The sequence below is a fragment of the Lepidothrix coronata genome, unplaced genomic scaffold (genome assembly GCF_001604755.1).
Source record: "Lepidothrix coronata isolate B3197 unplaced genomic scaffold, Lepidothrix_coronata-1.0 Scaffold24, whole genome shotgun sequence".
Lineage (NCBI taxonomy): Eukaryota > Metazoa > Chordata > Aves > Passeriformes > Pipridae > Lepidothrix > Lepidothrix coronata.
Window position 1 is genome coordinate 3,065,242 of NW_016690204.1, and position 17,786 is coordinate 3,083,027.

At 52.0% G+C, this 17,786-nt stretch overlaps 4 protein-coding genes across 11 annotated transcripts in view; 2 read left to right on the forward strand and 2 right to left on the reverse strand.

Moving 5' to 3' along the window:
- RHBDF1 (rhomboid 5 homolog 1) overlaps positions 1 to 5,805 on the forward strand; it is a 60,518-nt gene extending 54,713 nt beyond the window's left edge. For all 6 annotated transcript variants that reach the window (XM_017808809.1, XM_017808811.1, XM_017808808.1 and 3 more), the window contains 9 exons: positions 153 to 227; positions 766 to 927; positions 1,012 to 1,112; positions 1,752 to 1,815; positions 2,253 to 2,347; positions 3,253 to 3,328; positions 3,791 to 3,891; positions 4,159 to 4,312; positions 5,048 to 5,805. In XM_017808809.1, coding sequence (XP_017664298.1) covers positions 153 to 227; positions 766 to 927; positions 1,012 to 1,112; positions 1,752 to 1,815; positions 2,253 to 2,347; positions 3,253 to 3,328; positions 3,791 to 3,891; positions 4,159 to 4,312; positions 5,048 to 5,467 — 1,248 coding nt within the window. In that variant the 3' untranslated portion in view covers positions 5,468 to 5,805. The remainder of the gene's footprint in view (positions 1 to 152; positions 228 to 765; positions 928 to 1,011; positions 1,113 to 1,751; positions 1,816 to 2,252; positions 2,348 to 3,252; positions 3,329 to 3,790; positions 3,892 to 4,158; positions 4,313 to 5,047) is intronic.
- Positions 5,806 to 5,937: 132 nt separating this feature from the next.
- On the reverse strand, positions 5,938 to 9,137 carry SNRNP25 (small nuclear ribonucleoprotein U11/U12 subunit 25). Its single transcript, XM_017808827.1, has 6 exons — positions 8,939 to 9,137; positions 8,777 to 8,867; positions 8,573 to 8,678; positions 8,413 to 8,487; positions 7,376 to 7,438; positions 5,938 to 6,124 (listed from the first exon to the last, which is right to left on the reverse strand). Exons 1-5 carry the CDS (start codon positions 9,113 to 9,115, stop codon positions 7,384 to 7,386), a joined length of 504 nt encoding a protein of 167 aa, XP_017664316.1. The 5' UTR covers positions 9,116 to 9,137; the 3' UTR covers positions 5,938 to 6,124; positions 7,376 to 7,383.
- On the forward strand, positions 9,066 to 9,702 carry POLR3K (RNA polymerase III subunit K). The gene is made up of 3 exons (XM_017808828.1): positions 9,066 to 9,261; positions 9,336 to 9,423; positions 9,513 to 9,702. Exons 1-3 carry the CDS (start codon positions 9,151 to 9,153, stop codon positions 9,638 to 9,640), a joined length of 327 nt encoding a protein of 108 aa, XP_017664317.1. The 5' UTR covers positions 9,066 to 9,150; the 3' UTR covers positions 9,641 to 9,702.
- Positions 9,703 to 10,246: 544 nt separating this feature from the next.
- GTF3C1 (general transcription factor IIIC subunit 1) overlaps positions 10,247 to 17,786 on the reverse strand; it is a 39,990-nt gene continuing 32,450 nt past the window's right edge. For 2 of the 3 annotated variants that reach the window (XM_017808806.1, XM_017808805.1), the window contains exons 32-37: positions 17,045 to 17,298; positions 15,383 to 15,669; positions 14,238 to 14,895; positions 12,692 to 12,731; positions 11,773 to 11,965; positions 10,247 to 10,896 (exon numbers count right to left, since the gene is read on the reverse strand). In XM_017808806.1, coding sequence (XP_017664295.1) covers positions 10,675 to 10,896; positions 11,773 to 11,965; positions 12,692 to 12,731; positions 14,238 to 14,895; positions 15,383 to 15,669; positions 17,045 to 17,298 — 1,654 coding nt within the window. In that variant the 3' untranslated portion in view covers positions 10,247 to 10,674. The remainder of the gene's footprint in view (positions 10,897 to 11,772; positions 11,966 to 12,691; positions 12,732 to 14,237; positions 14,896 to 15,382; positions 15,670 to 17,044; positions 17,299 to 17,786) is intronic. The other variant, XM_017808807.1, reaches the window with a different exon arrangement.

Below are 17,786 nucleotides of genomic sequence, written 5' to 3' on the forward strand. Positions count from 1 at the left end.
CCTGCAAAAGACCTGTTTGAGAAACCATGGGCCCAGTCATTGGCTGTGGGGATTTCTGTTCATCCTGGGGGCTGTTTCCACCAGCCCCTGCTGCTTGCCCTGCTGACCCTGTGGGCAGGAGCTCACAGGGCTCTTGCTTTCTCTCCTTGCAGGTCTTGCGGAACAGAGGGGTTTATGAAAACGTCAAGTATGTTCAGCAGGAAAACTTCTGGATCGGCCCCAGCTCAGTGAGTGCTGTTGGTGGCACTGCTGGTGGCACTGCTGGTGGGCAGATGGGGGACTGTGCCCTGCAGTTGTGCCATCCCAGGGACTGGAGCCCTCCACTGCTTGGAGCTTGGGGGTCTGCCATAACTGTCAGGGAGCAGCAGTGCTCCCAGCCCCAGCTACCTCACAGAATGGGCTGTCTGAGGCTGGGATGGACCTGGGCACTCCTGCTTTGAACCCTGTCCCTACAAAGCCAAGCCTGGGGTTAGAGAAAATGCAGGAGTTGTATGGTGTGCGGACAGCTTTCCTGATGCCATTCCATCTGGGAAAGACAAAGAAACAATGTCCCAAAGTTTTCTTTCCCAACCATGGGAAAGAAAATCCCTGAACTTTTGTTCTGGGCCTGTCTTCCAAGCAAATACCGAGAGTGTGCCTGGTGTGTGTTGGGCTTCATCATGCAGGACTTGTCCCTCGTCCCTTGAGTCTGGATAGGGCCACCCCGTGCAGTTCCCCCAGCCTGCTCTGCCCCTTGGCTGAGCTGGGTGTTTCCATCTCTGCCAGGAGGCCCTGATCCACCTGGGGGCCAAGTTCTCACCGTGCATGAGGCAGGACCAGCAAGTGCACAGCTTCATCAGCGCCAAGAGGGAGAAGGAGAAGCACTCGGCCTGTTGTGTGCGGAACGACAAGTCAGGCTGCGTGCAGACCTCAGAGGAGGAGTGCTCAGTGAGTGCCAGGGCCCCTTCCCTGCTGCCCCTGGTGCTTCTCCCTCCCTGGGCTTCATGGTGACACCTCTCCTCTCTCCTGCAGTCCACGCTGGCCGTGTGGGTGAAGTGGCCCCATCACCCCAGCACGCCGATGCTGGCAGGGAACAAGAGGCAGTTCGGGTCTGTTTGTCATCAGGACCCCAGGTAGGTCCTGCCTGGCCCAGCTGCCATCCTGGGGGACGGGGCTGATGGTGAGTCAGCCCCAGGCCAGTGGATTGCTGGATGGGACAGCAGCTGCTCTGCAGACCAAGGGATATGGGGCAGTGATGTCCCTGCCTGTCCTGACGACTGCAGGGGAGGCTCAGGCAGAGTGTGACTGTATTTCTGCTCGCCCCTGGTCTCCACTGGTGTTGCTGCTCACCTGTACAGTTGCTGTTGTGAGCTGTGGGTGCCTTCCTTATCCCACTCCCCCTCCTCCCCTGCTCCCCACACACACAGGGGTGCAGCAGTTCCCAGCACACCTCTGGCCCCAGCCCTGCCAGCTGCTGGGTGGCACTGCACAGTCACTGGGGGCTGATGTAGAGCTGAGAGCAGCTGAATTCCCACTCTCTGGGTGTGTCCACCTGGAAGGGATCCAGCTGGTTGCTGGGCAGCTGCCTGCTCTCCTGCCTTTGTGCTGCAGCTGTGACTAGAAGGAGGCTGTGGCTTTGATGAGCACAGTCTTGGCTGATCTGGGGGACAGAGGGGAGCTGTGGGATGGCAGCCTGGGGACAGGGACAGTGTGGGAGTCCTGCCTGGTGCTGGGGAAAGGTACTTCAGGCTGACTGTGCTCTGTTGCTGCAGGGTGTGTGAGCAGCCAGCCTCGATGGAGCCCCACGAGTGGCCAGACGACATCACCAAGTGGCCGGTGAGCATCCCGGGAGGCACAGAGCCTGCAGGGCACCTGGAATATGGCCCTGGCATCCCCCTGTGCAGAGCCACAGCTGTGCTGGTGGAAGGGCAGGGCCTCTGGTGCAGCTTCTGCTGCTTGTCACAAGCACCAGCTCAGTGCAGCCATGGTCTGCTTCACCAAGGCTCAGAGCCCTCCAACAACACAAGTTGCCCTGTGCCAACTAAAGCCCTGGGCCCTACCAGGGTAACAGGAGGATGGAAACCAGCTCAGCCTCAGGGCTGGAGAGGAGGTGGCAACTGATGCTCAGGCAGATGGAGTATCAGGCAGCATCCTGCTGTCGGAGGGAGGCCTCTGTCTGGGAACTGGCTTCTTCCCAAGGGGCTGTTTTGACTTTATCCAGGCAACAAGCAAAGCTGTGGCTGTCTGACTGCAGCCTGTTGTTTTTTTTCTAGATCTGCACAAAAAACAGTGCTGGGAATTACACCAACCACCTCCACATGGACTGTGTGATTACAGGCAGGCCCTGCTGCATTGGGACCAAAGGAAGGTAAGGAGTTCTGCCTGTGTGGAGGGGCTGGGTGTCGGGGTGAGACACAGGGGGTCTTTTCAGGTTGTAGACACAGCCATTTGTCCTCCTTGTCCTTTCCACACACAGCCCAGAGCCCTGCTGGGAAGGGGAGTTGGACAGAGAGCCAGGACAGGTCTCCCAGCCGGAGCAGGACTCTGGGATGAGCAGGAGATAACAGCCAGCATGAGTCGTTGGTGCAGCAGGGTATCTCACTCAACTGGTCCTGCAGTTTGGAGGGACTTGGATCATAAGGGATTAAATAATTCTGCTGAGGAGTTCTGCATTTTTCCCTGGGAATGTCCAGCTACATTGGCCCCAACCTGCAGTCCACAAGCACTCAAAGGACATGCCAGGAAACGACGGGCTCTGGGTTTGCAAAAGAGGAAGATGCTGTTCTTCCTCAGCTGCTCCTGAGCTTGAGTAGTTACCTAGTGCTTGGGCCTGGCTTTCCCTCCTGGGGAGAAAAATCAGTGCTGTCCCAAGGAGTTTCTCTGTCCCTGAAGGTCATAACCAGGATGCTCCTGGCCTAGGCCCCCTTTCCACTCTGGCAGCTGCAGAGGCACAAGACTCCCCCAGCCTGAGACAGCTTCCCCAGACTGTGGTGGTTCTCATCTGTAAATAGCTCAGCTTTGGCACCTGTTTTGGAGCCTCTGTGTGCTGGTCTGTGGAGGTGAGGCAGGGATCCCTGTGGGAGAGAAGCAGGAGGGGTGAGTGGAGAGTGGCACTGGGCTAAATGGGAATGTATTTGTGCCTCTGTTGAGACACTACAGCAGCTGAAGGCATCAGTTCTCACAGATGGGATGAGACAAGGGGGAATGGGCAGCCTGAGAAGGGCACAGGAGTGATCCATTGTCCCTTCCACGTGTGACTTGTGCCTCCTGCAGGTGTGAAATAACCTCCCGGGAGTATTGTGAATTTATGCGGGGCTATTTCCACGAGGAGGCAACGCTCTGCTCTCAGGTGAGTGTGGGGCTGGGGGGTTGTATGGCTGCCCTTCTCCCTCCAGTTCCCCTTTGCAGCTTGGCAAGGTCTGAGGGGTGACAGTGCTGCAGTGTGGGTGGCAGGCCTGTGTCCTGTCCCACCCTGAGCCTGTGGGAAGCTGCTGATCCAGACTGGAGTGGCAGAGCTGGCTGCAACTGTCACTCTTTGGAGGCCAGTTCAGGACTTGGGCTGGCAGCTGGGGGAGCCCAGCACAGGACCAGTGTGTAGGCACCTGTCTGCTCCGTGAGCGAGCAGATGCCTTAGTTGTGTGTGCTGGGGTGGAGAATGAGCATAAAGCTGCCACAGGGAAGGGGTGGGTCACGTGTCACTTGGTGTTGGGACTTGGTTCAGCAGAGAAGCAGGAGCCCCTCTGCCACAGATACCTGCAGGCTCTGCCCTGGCCTTGGTGAAGGGCCCCTGACATCCCTGTTCCTGCCCTAGGTGCACTGCATGGATGACGTCTGTGGGCTCCTCCCTTTCCTAAACCCAGAAGTCCCCGACCAGTTCTACCGCCTCTGGCTCTCGCTTTTCCTCCATGCTGGGTAAGCAGAGGGGTAAAACTTCCCCTGTCTGGGTGGGGGAACCCTCAGCCCTGGGGTTGCTGAGTTGTTCTGGCTGTCCCTGCCCAGGGGACTCGGGGGTGCTGAGCTGTGGCCCCTGCCAAGGTTTACCACCCTGTGTTTGCTGGGAGGGATTAGTGGCGTGGGCAAGGCCAGAGCAGGAGCTCTCAGCAAGGCTGGGGACAGAACACGAGCACAGGGGTGACTTCAGTGGCTGCTGCTTCAGCTCCTATACTCTGCACTTGGCAGGATCCTGCACTGTCTGGTTTCAGTCTGTTTCCAAATGACGATCCTGCGGGACCTGGAGAAGCTGGCAGGATGGCACCGCATCTCTATCATCTACCTTCTCAGTGGCATCACTGGGAACCTTGCCAGTGCAATATTTCTACCCTACAGAGCAGAGGTGGGTCTCCTGCAGACCAGGGTCCTGGTAACTTGCCCTGAACACAACCCTCCTCTCCGTGGCTGTGTCTCTGGGGCAGAGGCAGAGATGCCAGAGCTGGCTCATCCCTGCAGCGCAGCCTTGGCACATGGGGAGGTAGAAGATGGCACTACACTATCAGCAGCAACATCCCCCAGAGCACCCTGGGCTTTCCCAGTCACTGGCCTGGGCTGGCTGCAGGAAGAAAGCTGCCCCATAACAAATGGGGAGTTGCCAGCCATGGGGTAGGAGAGGCCTCGGGCAGGCTGGGAATCGAGCGCTGTAGCTGGTGCCAGAGACCCTCCATGTGAGAGTGGCATGAGAGGGGCAAAGGGCAGAGCTCAGCTTGCCCACAGAAGACTGCATGGCAGGACCATCTTCCAGGTCCTTCCATAAGGAACAGTGCATGGTGGGTGGGGGGAGCCAGGGGATTGCCTTCAAGGGCTTCTCTTCTCTGACAACTTAAACCAGATCTGCCCTCCTTAAATACAAAGTCTGTTCTGGGGATTGCTGGCCTCACACCTTGGCCCTAAATCCAACCAGGCCCCTTTACTCCTTGCACCCCATTACAGGGATGAAGTTGAAGGCTGTGGTGTCTCTTCCCCAAGAAACACTGAACAAGGAGTTGAGTAACAAGTAACTGATGCCTGGGGCTGGCTGTAGAGGCCAGGGAGACAGCACGAGCCTGACCTTATCTGTAATGCTCTTCTTCTGCAGGTTGGCCCTGCAGGATCCCAGTTTGGGATTCTGGCCTGTCTCTTTGTGGAGCTCTTCCAGAGTTGGCAAATCCTGGCACGCCCATGGAGGGCTTTCTTCAAGCTGCTGGCTGTGGTGCTCTTTCTTTTTGCCTTTGGCCTCCTGCCTTGGATTGATAATTTCGCTCACATTTCAGGATTTATCAGCGGATTCTTCCTCTCCTTTGCCTTCCTGCCCTACATTAGCTTTGGGAAGTTTGATTTATATAGGAAACGGTGCCAAATTATAGTTTTCCAGCTCATCTTCATTGCACTCTTCTCAGGACTCGTGATTCTGTTCTATTTCTACCCCATCAAGTGCGAGTGGTGCGAGTTCCTCACTTGTATACCATTCACAGACAAATTCTGCGAGAAATACGACCTGGACGCGCAGCTCCACTGAAAGGCAAAGACTGGCCTCTCGAGCAGGCCCTGGAGATGGACTGTCTTTGCACTTGCTGTGCTAGTTCCATGGGGACAAAGCCTCTAATCCAGTGACACTTCTAACCCTGCCCGTGGTTAATTTAAACTGTCTCCTTAGCACTTGGCAGGCATGTTTTGCCTTATCTCAGAAGACTCTGAAAACAGAACGTTTGTGCCTTGTTCAATTGTATTGAACCTTTTCTGCTGCCATTATTTTTATTACACTAGTTTCAATACTACATTTTTAACCAGAGTTGTTTACTACTGCTAAGGTGGTGATTAAACAGTGAGGTAGCGTTTTAGCTACTGTTAATTGTTCTGCATAGTCTGTGCCTACGTTTATTACTTAATCTCACTTACACTGTTCCATGTCCCAGGAGAATCAATCCCCTTTGAGCACCAAAACCAGCCAGATGCAGATCTGCAGCTGGAAATAAGGGCCTGAAAAGCTTCAGAAAACTAGAGGGTCTCTTTAATCCCTGGAATTGCATTCCACATACAAACAACAACCACAAAAAACACGTGAGAATGTCCAGTCAACGGAGTTCGCTCCTCTTCGGAGTGTTAAACCTTCTTCTCCAGGAAAGTGCTGAATCCACAGTCTGGTCTTGGTAGGGCTGGTTTGTCTGCTCTCTCTCTCTGTTAAGGAAAGAAAATATTTGGCAGTGAAAATGGTTGCTGCATGCTGGGCTCTTACCACCACACTGCCCTGACTGTCCAGGAGGGATCAGCCAGTGCCACAGGTGGCTGCTCGGAGGGCACATATGTGGATGCTGCAAATGTTGGAAGAAGAAGAAAAGGTTACTGTGGTCACAAAGCAACAGTTTCTAACTGAGCTACCTGGAGCAGCAAAACAAAAACCCAAAGGTTTGCACAAGCTGCTCTTCCCATTGCTCTTCTGGCCCCGTGATCGTGTTTTTAGAGACATAATTTTAAACTCACTAAGCTTGAGAATCTTGGCCACATCTTGTGTTTGCATGCACAGCTTTCTAAAAATAGCAGTATTACGTCTGCATGAGTTACAAACAGGTACATACATGTGGCTGCTAATGCTTCCTGTGCTGGAAGTGTTCTTAGAGGCATAAGCTGCACAGAAATATTATGACCAAAAGTTGCCCAGCAATGTGTCCTGTCTCCTGAGAACAGTGAATCAGCTGAACTCAAGTTTCTATAAACCAGGAAATGGATAAACTGGGAGTCAAAAACTACAGGCTATGTAAGCTGAGGTCCCTTTCCTAATTCCTCACAGCTTGCAGTAATTGAGAAGAAGGGCTCGATACACATCCACTGTGGCACAGCAACAAACACGCTGTGTTTGCTCGTTGCATTTGCCTGGGTGCACCAGAGGGACATTTCTGTTGGCTGCAGGTGCTCAGGGTGGCACAGGAGTGGGAGGAGCAGGCTGGGAGAGCAGGAACTCAGGGATTACAGTCTGAGACTCTCAGAAGGACCTGAGTGCCCTGGTGATGACCATCATCTGTCATACAGACACATTCCTCCTCCCAGGGATTCATCAGCATCCAGCCACGCTCCTGACAGAGATTCCCAGACATTTAAGAAGCCTAAAAGAAAGCAGTGTCCTAGAAGCAATCCCAGCAAAGTAACATGTTTAATGAATCTCAAGACACTGTGAGAGCAGATTCAGAGTCTAAACAAAGCAGAGTTAGAGACGCCACTGCCAGCACTGAGACATCCCCGCTGCTGCTCCCAGTGTGTGTGCTACCCAAAACAGCTGAATTATCACTCCCTACCCTGAGAGGAGCACAAACACCACCACCAGGATATGGAAACAGGCCACAGCCTCATGCAGGAACGCTCTGCAACAGCAGCTGCTCTGAGCCTGAACACCATGGCCCAGGGAAAAAGATGAAGAACATAGAGGACTTACCCAACAGGTCACTTCCGAAGCTTCTTTATGAAGCTGACCTCATCCCTGTTTCTGATGCCATACCTGAACAGAGAGTTATGCTGTTATATGCCAGTTTCCCAGGAAAAACGACCTTTGAAATTCTATAGTCTCCTCTTTCCCAGGGGCAGATGGACTCCTATGATCACAGGACACAGTAAAATTCTCCCATGCTGCCAGCCCTGAAGGATCTGATCATCTTCCTTTACCTCCAACCACCCCTTAAATGCCACATCTGTCACCCATTGCTTGGTCTTCCAAGGTCAGCTTTGCTGTCTTGCTAAATTTGTAATACTTCAGACCACCTTTTCTCACTGATCTGCACACAGGCTGGTACACCCAGCACTGCTGTATGGAACAGCAGAATGCTTGAAAGTGCTTCATCCCTCCTCATTCCCAAGAATGGGCATGGAAATGTGGGAGTCACCTGCCAGTGTTGTTAGCAGATTGTCTCTGAGAGGTGGCTGAGCAGGTCCAAAGATCAACACACATATCCTTAGTTTGCTCTTTCCTTGGCATTCTCCGTGGATGTTAAGGGGTTGGAATGGACTTTAAAGATCATCTTGTCCCAACCCCCCTGGGCCACGTGCAGGGACACCTCCCACTAGACCAGCTTCCTCAAGGCCTTGTCCCACCTGGCTTTGAACACTGCCAGGGCTGGGGCATCCACTACCTCCCTGGGCAACCTGTGCCAGTTCTTATTCCCTCCTCCTTTGTTCCAAATCAGCAGCTCTGCAAGGCTGAGTGTCACCTATTGTGCAGGAGTTTGGGAGGGATGATCAAGAGCTGTGAGTCCCAGTGCCTGGGGTGGTCTGAACTGGATAAGCACAGCACAGGATGGTGATGGCTGAGGAACCCCCCCAAGGCCATCCTGTCCTGCAGGGAGCCTCTCAGTCTGCCTGTCCCACCTCCCAGCGCAGGACCCCCCTGAGCCAGGGCACAGCCTCAGCCCCGCCTGTGGGGATGCTGCAGGGCACCCACGGGGCCTCTCAGCCCCCCAGAACACACCCAGAACTCACTCTCGCAGCTTCTTTCTGTCATCCGCCAGCTTCTCTCCAGCGTAGGTCAAGTGGTACGTCCTCCATATGTACTTCCTGGGGGAAAAACACTCAGGGGGAGCCACGGGAGAGCGGGACAGGGTTGGGACGCGCTCCAGACCCCGCTCCCGGCCCCGCTCACCAGCTGAGGTGCTGGACACCGCCCTGCCGCGCCTGCCGCAGCTGGAAGTGCCTCCGCAGCGCCTTCTTCAGCTCCAGCACCGAGGCGTTCTGCACCACCACCACGGCTGCGGGGGCACGGCCGCTCAGAGCCCGCTCAGAGCCCGCTCAGAGCCCGCGCCGTGCCCGCCCCGCAGCCCCGCCCGCCCCGCGGCCCCGCACTCACGCACGGTCTCGCCGTCCGCCTTGCAGACCCGCACGGTCATGGCCTGCCCGTACTCCAGGGCCACCTGCGAGCCGATCTCCTCCGCCGTCCCCTGCGGGGGCCCGGGGGGTTCGTGAGCCCGCGCCCCGCCCGCCCCGCGCCCCCGGCCCGGCCCGGCCCCACCTGCGGCGGGAGGTCGCAGAGCAGCGGGTCCTGCACCAGCCGCGCCAGCGCCGCCTGGAACAGCTCCAGCACCTCGGCGTGGGCCAGCTCCTGGGTCAGCTCCTGGGCCAGCTCCTGGGTCAGCTCCTGGGCCAGCTCCTGGGCCAGCTCCTCCGCCGGCTCCTCCGCCGCCGCCATCGCCGGAAGGGGCGGGGGGCGCGGCGGAACCCGCGATGCTGCTCTTCTGCCCGGCCTGCGGGAACGTGCTGGTGGCCGAGGAGGGGCCGCGCTGCCACCGCTTCGCCTGCACCACCTGCCCCTACGTGCGCAATGTCACCAGGAAGGTACCGGGGGGCCAGGGGGGGTGACCCGGGGCGGGGGGTTCGCGGTCCCCGCTGAGCCGCTCCCGGTCCCGCAGGTGACCAGCAGGAAGTACCCGCGGCTGAAGGAGGTGGACGATGTGCTGGGCGGCGCCGCGGCCTGGGAGAACGTGGACTCCACGGCAGGTCAGGGCCGGGCCGGGGGGCCGAGGAGGGGCCGGGCGGGGTCGGGTCCGCCCTGCCCTGCCCTCACGGGCGCTCTCTCTGTCCCGCAGAGCCGTGCCCCAAGTGCGAGCACCCCCGCGCCTACTTCATGCAGATCCAGACGCGCTCGGCCGACGAGCCCATGACCACGTTCTACAAGTGCTGCAACCCGCAGTGCGGGCACCGCTGGCGGGACTGAGGGGGCTGCGGGGATGGGGCGCGGGGGTCCCGCCGCTGCAATAAACCTGGCACTGGGTGCGACGAACCGTCTGCTGCGTGGTTGCTTTAACCCTGCTCCGAGCCGCGGGCACAGCTGGGAACAACAGGCTCCAAGAGGGTGTTTTGCCTGTGCGGCGGCCCCGGGCAGGCCCTCAGCTCACACACTCAGGGGTGAGAGCACACAGCGTGAGACTCGTGCCCTGCACACCAAGGAACCAGTGCTGGGAATGCAGGCGGGCCTGAAGGTGAATAAGCTGAAGGGTGGTGATGAAACCCCAGCACTGAGCCAGCTGCTGTGCCACGGCACAGAAGGCAAAGCAAAGGTGAAGCGTTTCCTCTCTTGCGTTACAGATTTTTTTACCGATCGTATAAGAAAAATGGCAGAGGGATTTTGAAGTAACAAAGGAAATATAAAACTTAATACTGTCTGTTGAAATAAAATTCAACACCTATAAAGGCAGAATTGTGAATGTGGAAACACAGCTTCAGTATTCAGAGCTAGGGAGTCTAGCAGCAAAACGAGCTGTTTGCATACTATGTAGTGCAATGAACTACATTGTTCTTAGAGACCCTGAGTCTTTCAACTACTTTGAACAGAATGGAATCCTTACTGGAAGGGTTTTAAAAGCCTTCAAGATGTAATATCCATAATTACTAGGTGTTCATCTATAACCTTACAGTTTCTCTATGCAAAACTGTGCTCTCTGTGTTACAGAGAGGAAAAATCCAAAATGGGACCTTTGCTGTGACCTGTGGAAACGCCCTAAGTTAAATCAGGAACCACAAACTATACACCCTGCAAGCAGTTATTGGTGAAAAGATAATATACTTCAAGCAGGATCACACATTACTTCTGTCTTAACATCAGACTTTATTCTCAGTTTAAATACATTCAGAAGTAAAAAGGATAAATAACTTAATAAAAACACGATGGAGCAAAAATTGCAGCGTTTCATCTGCATTAATGCTCCCTCCTACAGGCTAAGCCAATTTGATATGACTCAGCTTTACCTCCTATACAGGGATAATCTGCACCCACTTATTCCAGTTCACTTCAGAGGGGAACACTCTCCCCAGCCTGAGGGTACAGTCTATCGTGGGCTCGTAGTAGATCGTTGGGGTTTCACTCAGTTTGGGATTGTTGAGTTGTTCTTCCACAACTGGCTGAGAGAAGAGTGACACTGGGGATGGCTTTTTCAGGTAGAATCGTCTGACACAACCCAGAGTTTCCAGACCCTGTGGAAAAATTCACATATTTTAGTGTGGGCAGTTGCAGTGGGGAAAAAAAAAATGCCCTGAATGCTGCTCTACCTACGGTGTTCTCAGAAATGCTGGGCAATTTATACCAAAAGTGGCTTCCCTTGAGCCCCTCAGGGGAAGTCTTGCTTACAGGAAGGGCTGCAGTGTCACTGCTGCACTTAAGATTTTGAATTCTTATAGGAAAAAAAAATGTAAGTCAAGATTTAATTTCCAGAGTAGCAGTGGTGGCAATCAAACTTCATGATGGGAAAAAAATACATAAGATAAACTCAAAATTTTCCTGCCATGTACTGTTTCACAGTTAAGGATGTGGGCCTTCAGGCAGGTGTGTCAGGACAGAAGGTCTCATTTACACACAGCACAGACACATCTCAGTCTGGTTCCTACTTCAAAGACTGCCCATCTAGAAGGTACATAAGGAAAAACATTAGGAACACTGGGATTATCTACAGTGGTTGGGGGTTGGAACCAGATGATCTTTAATGTCCCTTCCAACCCAAACCATTCTGTGATCCTATGATTAGCACTGCATTAAACAGCCACTTAGTATTTCACAGTGAGAAGCCCCCACTCGTCAGTAACCACCTAAAATTTCAACTCCCTGTAGACCCATTTCAGAAGCAAGCTCAAATTTTGAACTCAGTAACAGGGTGACTCCAAGGATGGAGGCTTCCCTCCTTCCTCACTGTGAACACTGACTCGCTCTGGCTTTGGTTGATTTACACCAAAGGGAGAAGGTGGTTTTTCATGGTTCATTCATACTCCTGTTTTCCTGGGACTCCCAGCAATGGATCTGCTGGCTCTTGGTGTGGAAGCTGAGCTGGATTAAAGCTCCCAGAGTGGCTGAGGTACCTGCAGGATCTCCAGCACAGCCACGGGCTGCAGCACCCCACTGTAATGCTGCAGCAGCGTCGCCTCCGTCAGGCCCGGCTTTGTCATGACGTGACAGAGCACAGCCTCCATCATCCCCTTGCACACAGGCTTGTTCAGGTTCCCATCCACGATCCTCCACGGTCTCCCAATGAAGCAGACATCCTCACAGGCCCTGCAGAACACAATTAAAGCTCAGCTCTGTCAGGAGTTCATCTAGTTAGATCTCCCATCAGAATTTCTGCATTACAGAGACTCACTCCATCCTGCACTCCAAACTGCAGTGTTTGCTCACAGGTGTAAATCCTGTGGCTGCTCTGAGCAGGGCCTGGTGCTGATCCACCAGACAGCTCCAGACCTGCAGGATTTCACTAGGGGTTCACCACTTTTAGCACCATTACACAACCAGCAGTTACCCTGAGTCTCTGACTAGGAAAGCTTTGTTTGGTATTGGCCCTAATATCCTCCAAAAGTTATCCAAGACCTGCTTCAATCTCTAATAGTGAAAGAAAATCCTCATTTTCAGTAGCATTGTGGAGTCAAAAGACAGACCCTGCATGGAGATTCCCATTTCTCATATTGCAGTTCATCCAGGCCCTTCCTAGGCAACTGAAAGTTGAGGCTTTCTGGCACTGGACTTATTTATGAAGTAAAATCATTTTTTTTCCCTCTGATATTTGGAGCCAGTTGCTTTTGGAGTAAAAACACGTATCAGAGAAATTTTTCCAGCATGCATATGAGTGTGAGTAACACGAACAAGGGAGGAAGACCTGGGGTTTCTCCATCATCAATTCTCACTGCCCACCAGAGCACAAAACTCAGGTTTCCAAATCAGCTGCTTCCAGTATTATTTTGGGAGTGCCAAGTGTTTAGTTATTCTGCAGACAGCCCTGTTACTCACCGGTCCCTGGCTGCCTGGGGGGCATCTGTCATGGAGCTGCCTGCAAAGAAAAGGACACATATTTTCTAATTAACTCCAACTCCTTATCTAGTGGAAAAAAGAGTAAAAGGTGGCCAAGCTGTAAAGTGCAACAGCTTGTTAGGAAACCACCCGAGCAAACTATGCTCAGTTGTGGGGAGCTCTGAGCTGCCCCTGACCTGCCTGCAGCACCCTCCTCCCACACCTCCTGCCACAACCACATCTCTCTACTCAAGCACACCTTTTGTGGTTCCCTTCCCAAATCCCAGCAAGAAGCTTTATTCCTACAAGTCTGATGACATGGCTGGACCCAGGTGACTGCATGGGCTGAGAGAGCTGAGTGGCACAGGGAGCTGTGCAGGGTCTCAGCCTGAGAGCTCCCCCGTGGGTCTGGTTAACCCAAATTCCTGGGAATCACATGGAAGCTGAGCAGGAGCTCAAGTAGCTGCAGACATGAGAATGCAAACTCAGGATTCCGGCAGGGCTCAGTTTCAAAGCAAAGGTTGTCTCTGCTACTCCCATTACATTATGTCATGGGCTTTAATTAGACAATTACTTAACAGAGGTATTCCTACCATACCCAGAGGGGAACAGCTTTGCCTTAAGCACATGTAAACCCTTCACTGGCCAGTAAGAACTCTATGTTTGATAACAGAACTACTACTTTTTCTCTCCTGTGCTACAGACAAGTGAAGGAAGTTAAATCCAGAAGAATACTGTGGTAGTTTCATTTAAGAACTGCTGAGGTCTCTGCTGTTTAGACAGTATCTATTTCCTGCAGGAAGGCTCCAGTTAAACAATTCCAAGCTCTAAGATGTCAGGGATCAGCCTGCACTGATTCACAGCTGCCTCTGAACGTGGGTACTGGCAGAGCTTGGCAGGATCCCACACGAGCAGTCGGGCAGTGATTCAGCCTGAAATCAGAGCCCATAGAAACAAAACCAAAATAAAATCCCCCACAAACTACTTAATGTAAAGCTTGGCAAGAACTACTGGCTATTAGAAAAGAAAACTGGCAGTAAAAAGGAAAAGAAAATGGAGTCCAATTGGGTTACAAACGAGGCTGTTAATCTCCCTGGCGTGTGCTGCTTCCTGGTTTAAGGATTTCAGGACTTTCAGCCATGGACATTCCAGCTATAGGCACACCAGCAGTGCTGTGCTTTCCAGGCTTAGAGATGTCTGGCCTTTGGACTGAAGCCAGACATGAAAAACTTCAGATCCAAACACATTTTTGAAGAAGAGCAAGACATGGAAACAAGTTTCTAAGGAAAACGTATTTTTGGAATAGTTGTGACCGTTTCAGCAAAAGGAACAGGAAGGATTCTTTGAAGGAATCTCTGATGTATTTGAAACCTCCAAGACCTTCCAGAAATTAGTGTTACACCAATTTGTCTGTGAGAAAGGACAACCTCTCCCTGGTATAGCTTCATAAAGAATCTAGGATTTGCTTATAAAATAGCACTATCCATTTGGGATCAGCTGCTGGTGAGCTAGCCTCTACATCTTGGATGCAGAGTGCTCCACATACCTTTGGAGACTCCTGGGTTCTCCTGCAAGTAGGAAAGGTCATCATCCTGCTCACTGGCTGATTGTTCAGGCTTGGGGATCTCTTTGTTGTGCTCAGTGCTGAGCTCATCGTTCTGCACTTCAAATTCTTTGTCCTCAGAACAAGGTTGATCTTGTTCCTCGTGAGTGTCCACATCCACAGCCTCTGGAGCAGGCTCTGGGAGTTCAGCTGGGTGTTCTGCCTGCACTCCCAGGGAACCTGCTTCTCCACCCCCAGTTACAGCTTCCTTTGCTGTGACAGGATCAGTGGCACCTGCATCGAAGTCCCTTCCCTCTGCACTCTCCAGGCTGCCCTGTGAACCCTGGCAGAGCTGACTGTCCTCCTCAAGGACATCATTTTCAGTCTTACGTCTCTTCCTCGGGGGTTCTTCATCACTGACAGGCTGTGTGTCTTTTCCCAGCTGCTCCTCCTCTGCCAGACACTCCTGTCCCTTCCCTGGCTCTGCTGGGCACTCCTGGGGCACATCTGGGAGGGCACTGTCTGCCCCTTGCTGATCAGCATCTTCTGGTCTGTCCTTCAGACACACTGAATGCAACAGCCATGGCTTGGCAAACACCACTGCAACCAGTCTTACACTGTGGCCTCCTACTTCTAAAACCTGCTGCATTTCAATAAGGTCCTGTAAAAAACAAACAAACAAACAAAAAAACCCCACAACAAATTATCTCAGAAGCTTTCACAGGAAAATGTTGGTTGAACCAAGTATTATGGAATTGCCATCTTTGGCAGCAAGGAAGGAGCAAAAAGCTGAAAAGATGTTTTACCCCTTAAACTTTCCTGAGATTACAGCACAAGACATTTTTCTCCAGTTTGAATTCAGTTAAAAATATAACTGGGAAAGAGTATTTTGCTTCCAAAGGTGGATGCTGGCACTTTAGGTTTCTGAATCAGCTCATTCCTACCTTTGATTAAGTGCTGCTTTAATTTTTGGCCTTCCTGACTTTGAGGCAAGATTGCTATCAGGTATGGGATGTGATCTCCTGCCCAACATAAACAGCTTTGTTCAATTTACAGTTGCTTCCGACAGCCTGGAAGCTTGTCCTGTGCAAGGGGAATACTAAACACGCAGACATCAATGTATGGAAAGCAGCTGGCTGTAAAACCACCTGAATGTACTGCTCCAAGCTCCTGGTTCTTGTAGCTTCCACCTCTTCATAGCTGCAGAAACGTTTCCTCAGCTCAGCTTTGCAAATCCCAAAGTGGGAAGTTGCCTCTATGGCCCCACGGATCTCCAGAACAGCCTCTGCATCTCCAGGGCTGTAACCACAACGTTCTGTGCACTCCTGGAGGAACTTATCAACCTCATAATCTTCTTTTTGGATTTTTATCAGCCTGGTGAAGTTTTCAGGGAGGCAGGAGATCCCCACGGCCATGTTATCCAGCAGAGAAGGAACTGCAGGGCAAAGAAAACACGGGAGTGTAAGCTGTGAAATCATTGTTACTGTGCAACACACTGCAGAAAGACAAAGGGATCAGAGGTGCTCTGGAGTACTCCAATTAAAAACAGAGCTCTGTTTTACATCTTCATTGCTCCACAGTTTCCTTTTTTCTTTCTGCCTTACATGTCTGTGTCTGAAAAGACCTGTAGAAGAAGATCAAGCGGGTTTACAAAGATTTATCCTCCTATCAAAGTGAAGGATGGCTGGAAGGCAGTGCAGACTTACTGGTGTTCTCTCTAACACTGGGTCAGCTTAGCTCTAAGTTAATGAGGGAATCATCACATTTTTTCTTGAAGAAGGTCAAGTGCAAAATTCTAGGGGAAAGGAAATGCCATTAATAAGAACATCTGTGGCAGATCTGTTGGCCAGATGTGGTTTAACTAGCACTTGACAATGCCTTGGCACAATTAGTCCCACAGAGCATCTCCTTGTTTGGTGACAGGTCCATCACTGCCCAGAACTGCCCCCCCTGTACAGAGTATTCAGAAGCTGAACCCACATAACCCCTTCTCCCAGTCCCTGATGATGAGGGGGCAGCTCTGGCACTGCTCCTCCTGCTCCCCTCCCTTTGATCCGCAGGCTGCTCCACACTGTGCCTCGTGGGACACTCGTGGCAGCTGCACTTCCCTGACAGCCAAGGAGCAATGAGATCAGCTGTAATGAGCAGGCAGCTCAGCAGACCTGGAGGGCATGAGTGGCAGCTGAGAGATGAGGAAGGATTTCTGTTTTACTTCTGCCACAACAGCAATAGCAACAGGACAGGGACAGCACCAGACCCTTCAGCTGAAAAGCTGAAGGTTCTGGATACATTTGCATTACAGCTGAAAGCAAGATGCTCTTTAAGAAGGGGCAGTGCTGATGAACTGCAAACATTCAAGCTCTAAATATTATAAAAATGTTTAAATTACTGAGGTAAGAGGCCGGATATTGGACACCACTATTTCAGGTACTTGCATGAGACAAGTAAATGAGAATTTCCTTTCAAGGAGCTCTGAAATGTTTTGTATTTACAGAAGAGAAAGCCTGGGTGTGACATAATATGGTATTTCAAGTTGCAGAAGGGACTGAAAAACCTCCTGGAGAAGGGGTGACAGAGCAGAGGACAGACTTCCTCTTTGCATTAACAGTTTAACACAACATGAAACACAGGCAAGGACTTGTTACCAACAAGAGGTGCCTTTAAGCTGCCCATCTGTTTAAATCAGGAGAGAAAGCATCACAGACTGCACGTGTGATGAAAACAGAATGTTCCTATGAAGGGGCTTTGTTTAAATCAGTTCCTCAGCAGGGGAGGAACCTCTATGCAAGATGGGACAAACAGGAACTAACCTGGAGAGCTGAGTCTCCCTGGGACAGGGGAACACCTCAGCCTGACCTTCACCTGGCAGGAGTTGACCACGATGTTGTCACTGGGGCTCAGGTTTCTCATGCTCACAATGCCAGGGGCGTAGTAGCCTCTCATTAGCAGGTAATTGGTGTGAGAAGCTTGACGAGCTTTCACTTCTATCCTCCGCTTGCCTCCAGCGCTGTCATCCAGGTCATCATCGTCCTCATCATCCTCCTCCAGCCCTTCTTTGCCCAAACTACAGCAAACACAGGGGGTTTTATTTGTTTGTTGGCTTTTTTTTTTTCCGTAATAGTGACTCACTGTACTGAGCAGAGCAAGAACACAGTGATTCTGCACTCCAGTCTTTAGTCACGGACAGCATGTCCACAGCAGGCTGATTTAAAGCACTGAGAACGAGCAACTACAGAAAAGAAAATACACCAGAAGTCCCTGGAAGAGGAAACTCTTCCATATTTTGCAATTATATTGAAATGAACCCAAAATATCTCAGCTTAAAGTGCTGAACCTCTTGATTAAAACAAAGGCAATATCAGAGTTATAACAGGTTGGTCAGAGCCTTCAGCTTTAACCACTGTGGCTCTTGTCTTGTCCTGGAAAGAAGGAAACAGTGTTGGTTTGACCAAGTTTATTTCTGGGAAGTTTATCCTGGCTGCAACCACTACTCTTTTTTTACTTGGAGGCTTTCAGCAGTTTGGTTCAGCAGAACCTCTGTGGTTCAGCAGA

Excerpts from the sequence above, each read along its gene's own strand:
- POLR3K (XM_017808828.1), top strand. The coding sequence starts at position 9,151 with ATGCTGCTCTTCTGCCCGGCCTGCGGGAACGTGCTGGTGGCCGAGGAG. Across the intron at positions 9,262-9,335 it reads TGCGCAATGTCACCAGGAAG|GTGACCAGCAGGAAGTACCC; the intron begins GTACCGGGGGGC and ends CCGGTCCCGCAG. Across the intron at positions 9,424-9,512 it reads GAACGTGGACTCCACGGCAG|AGCCGTGCCCCAAGTGCGAG; the intron begins GTCAGGGCCGGG and ends TCTGTCCCGCAG.
- SNRNP25 (XM_017808827.1), bottom strand. The coding sequence starts at position 9,115 with ATGGCGGCGGCGGAGGAGCCGGCGGAGGAGCTGGCCCAGGAGCTGGCC. Across the intron at positions 8,868-8,938 it reads TCTGCGACCTCCCGCCGCAG|GGGACGGCGGAGGAGATCGG; the intron begins GTGGGGCCGGGC and ends GGGCCCCCGCAG. Across the intron at positions 8,679-8,776 it reads GGCGGACGGCGAGACCGTGC|CCGTGGTGGTGGTGCAGAAC; the intron begins GTGAGTGCGGGG and ends GTGCCCCCGCAG.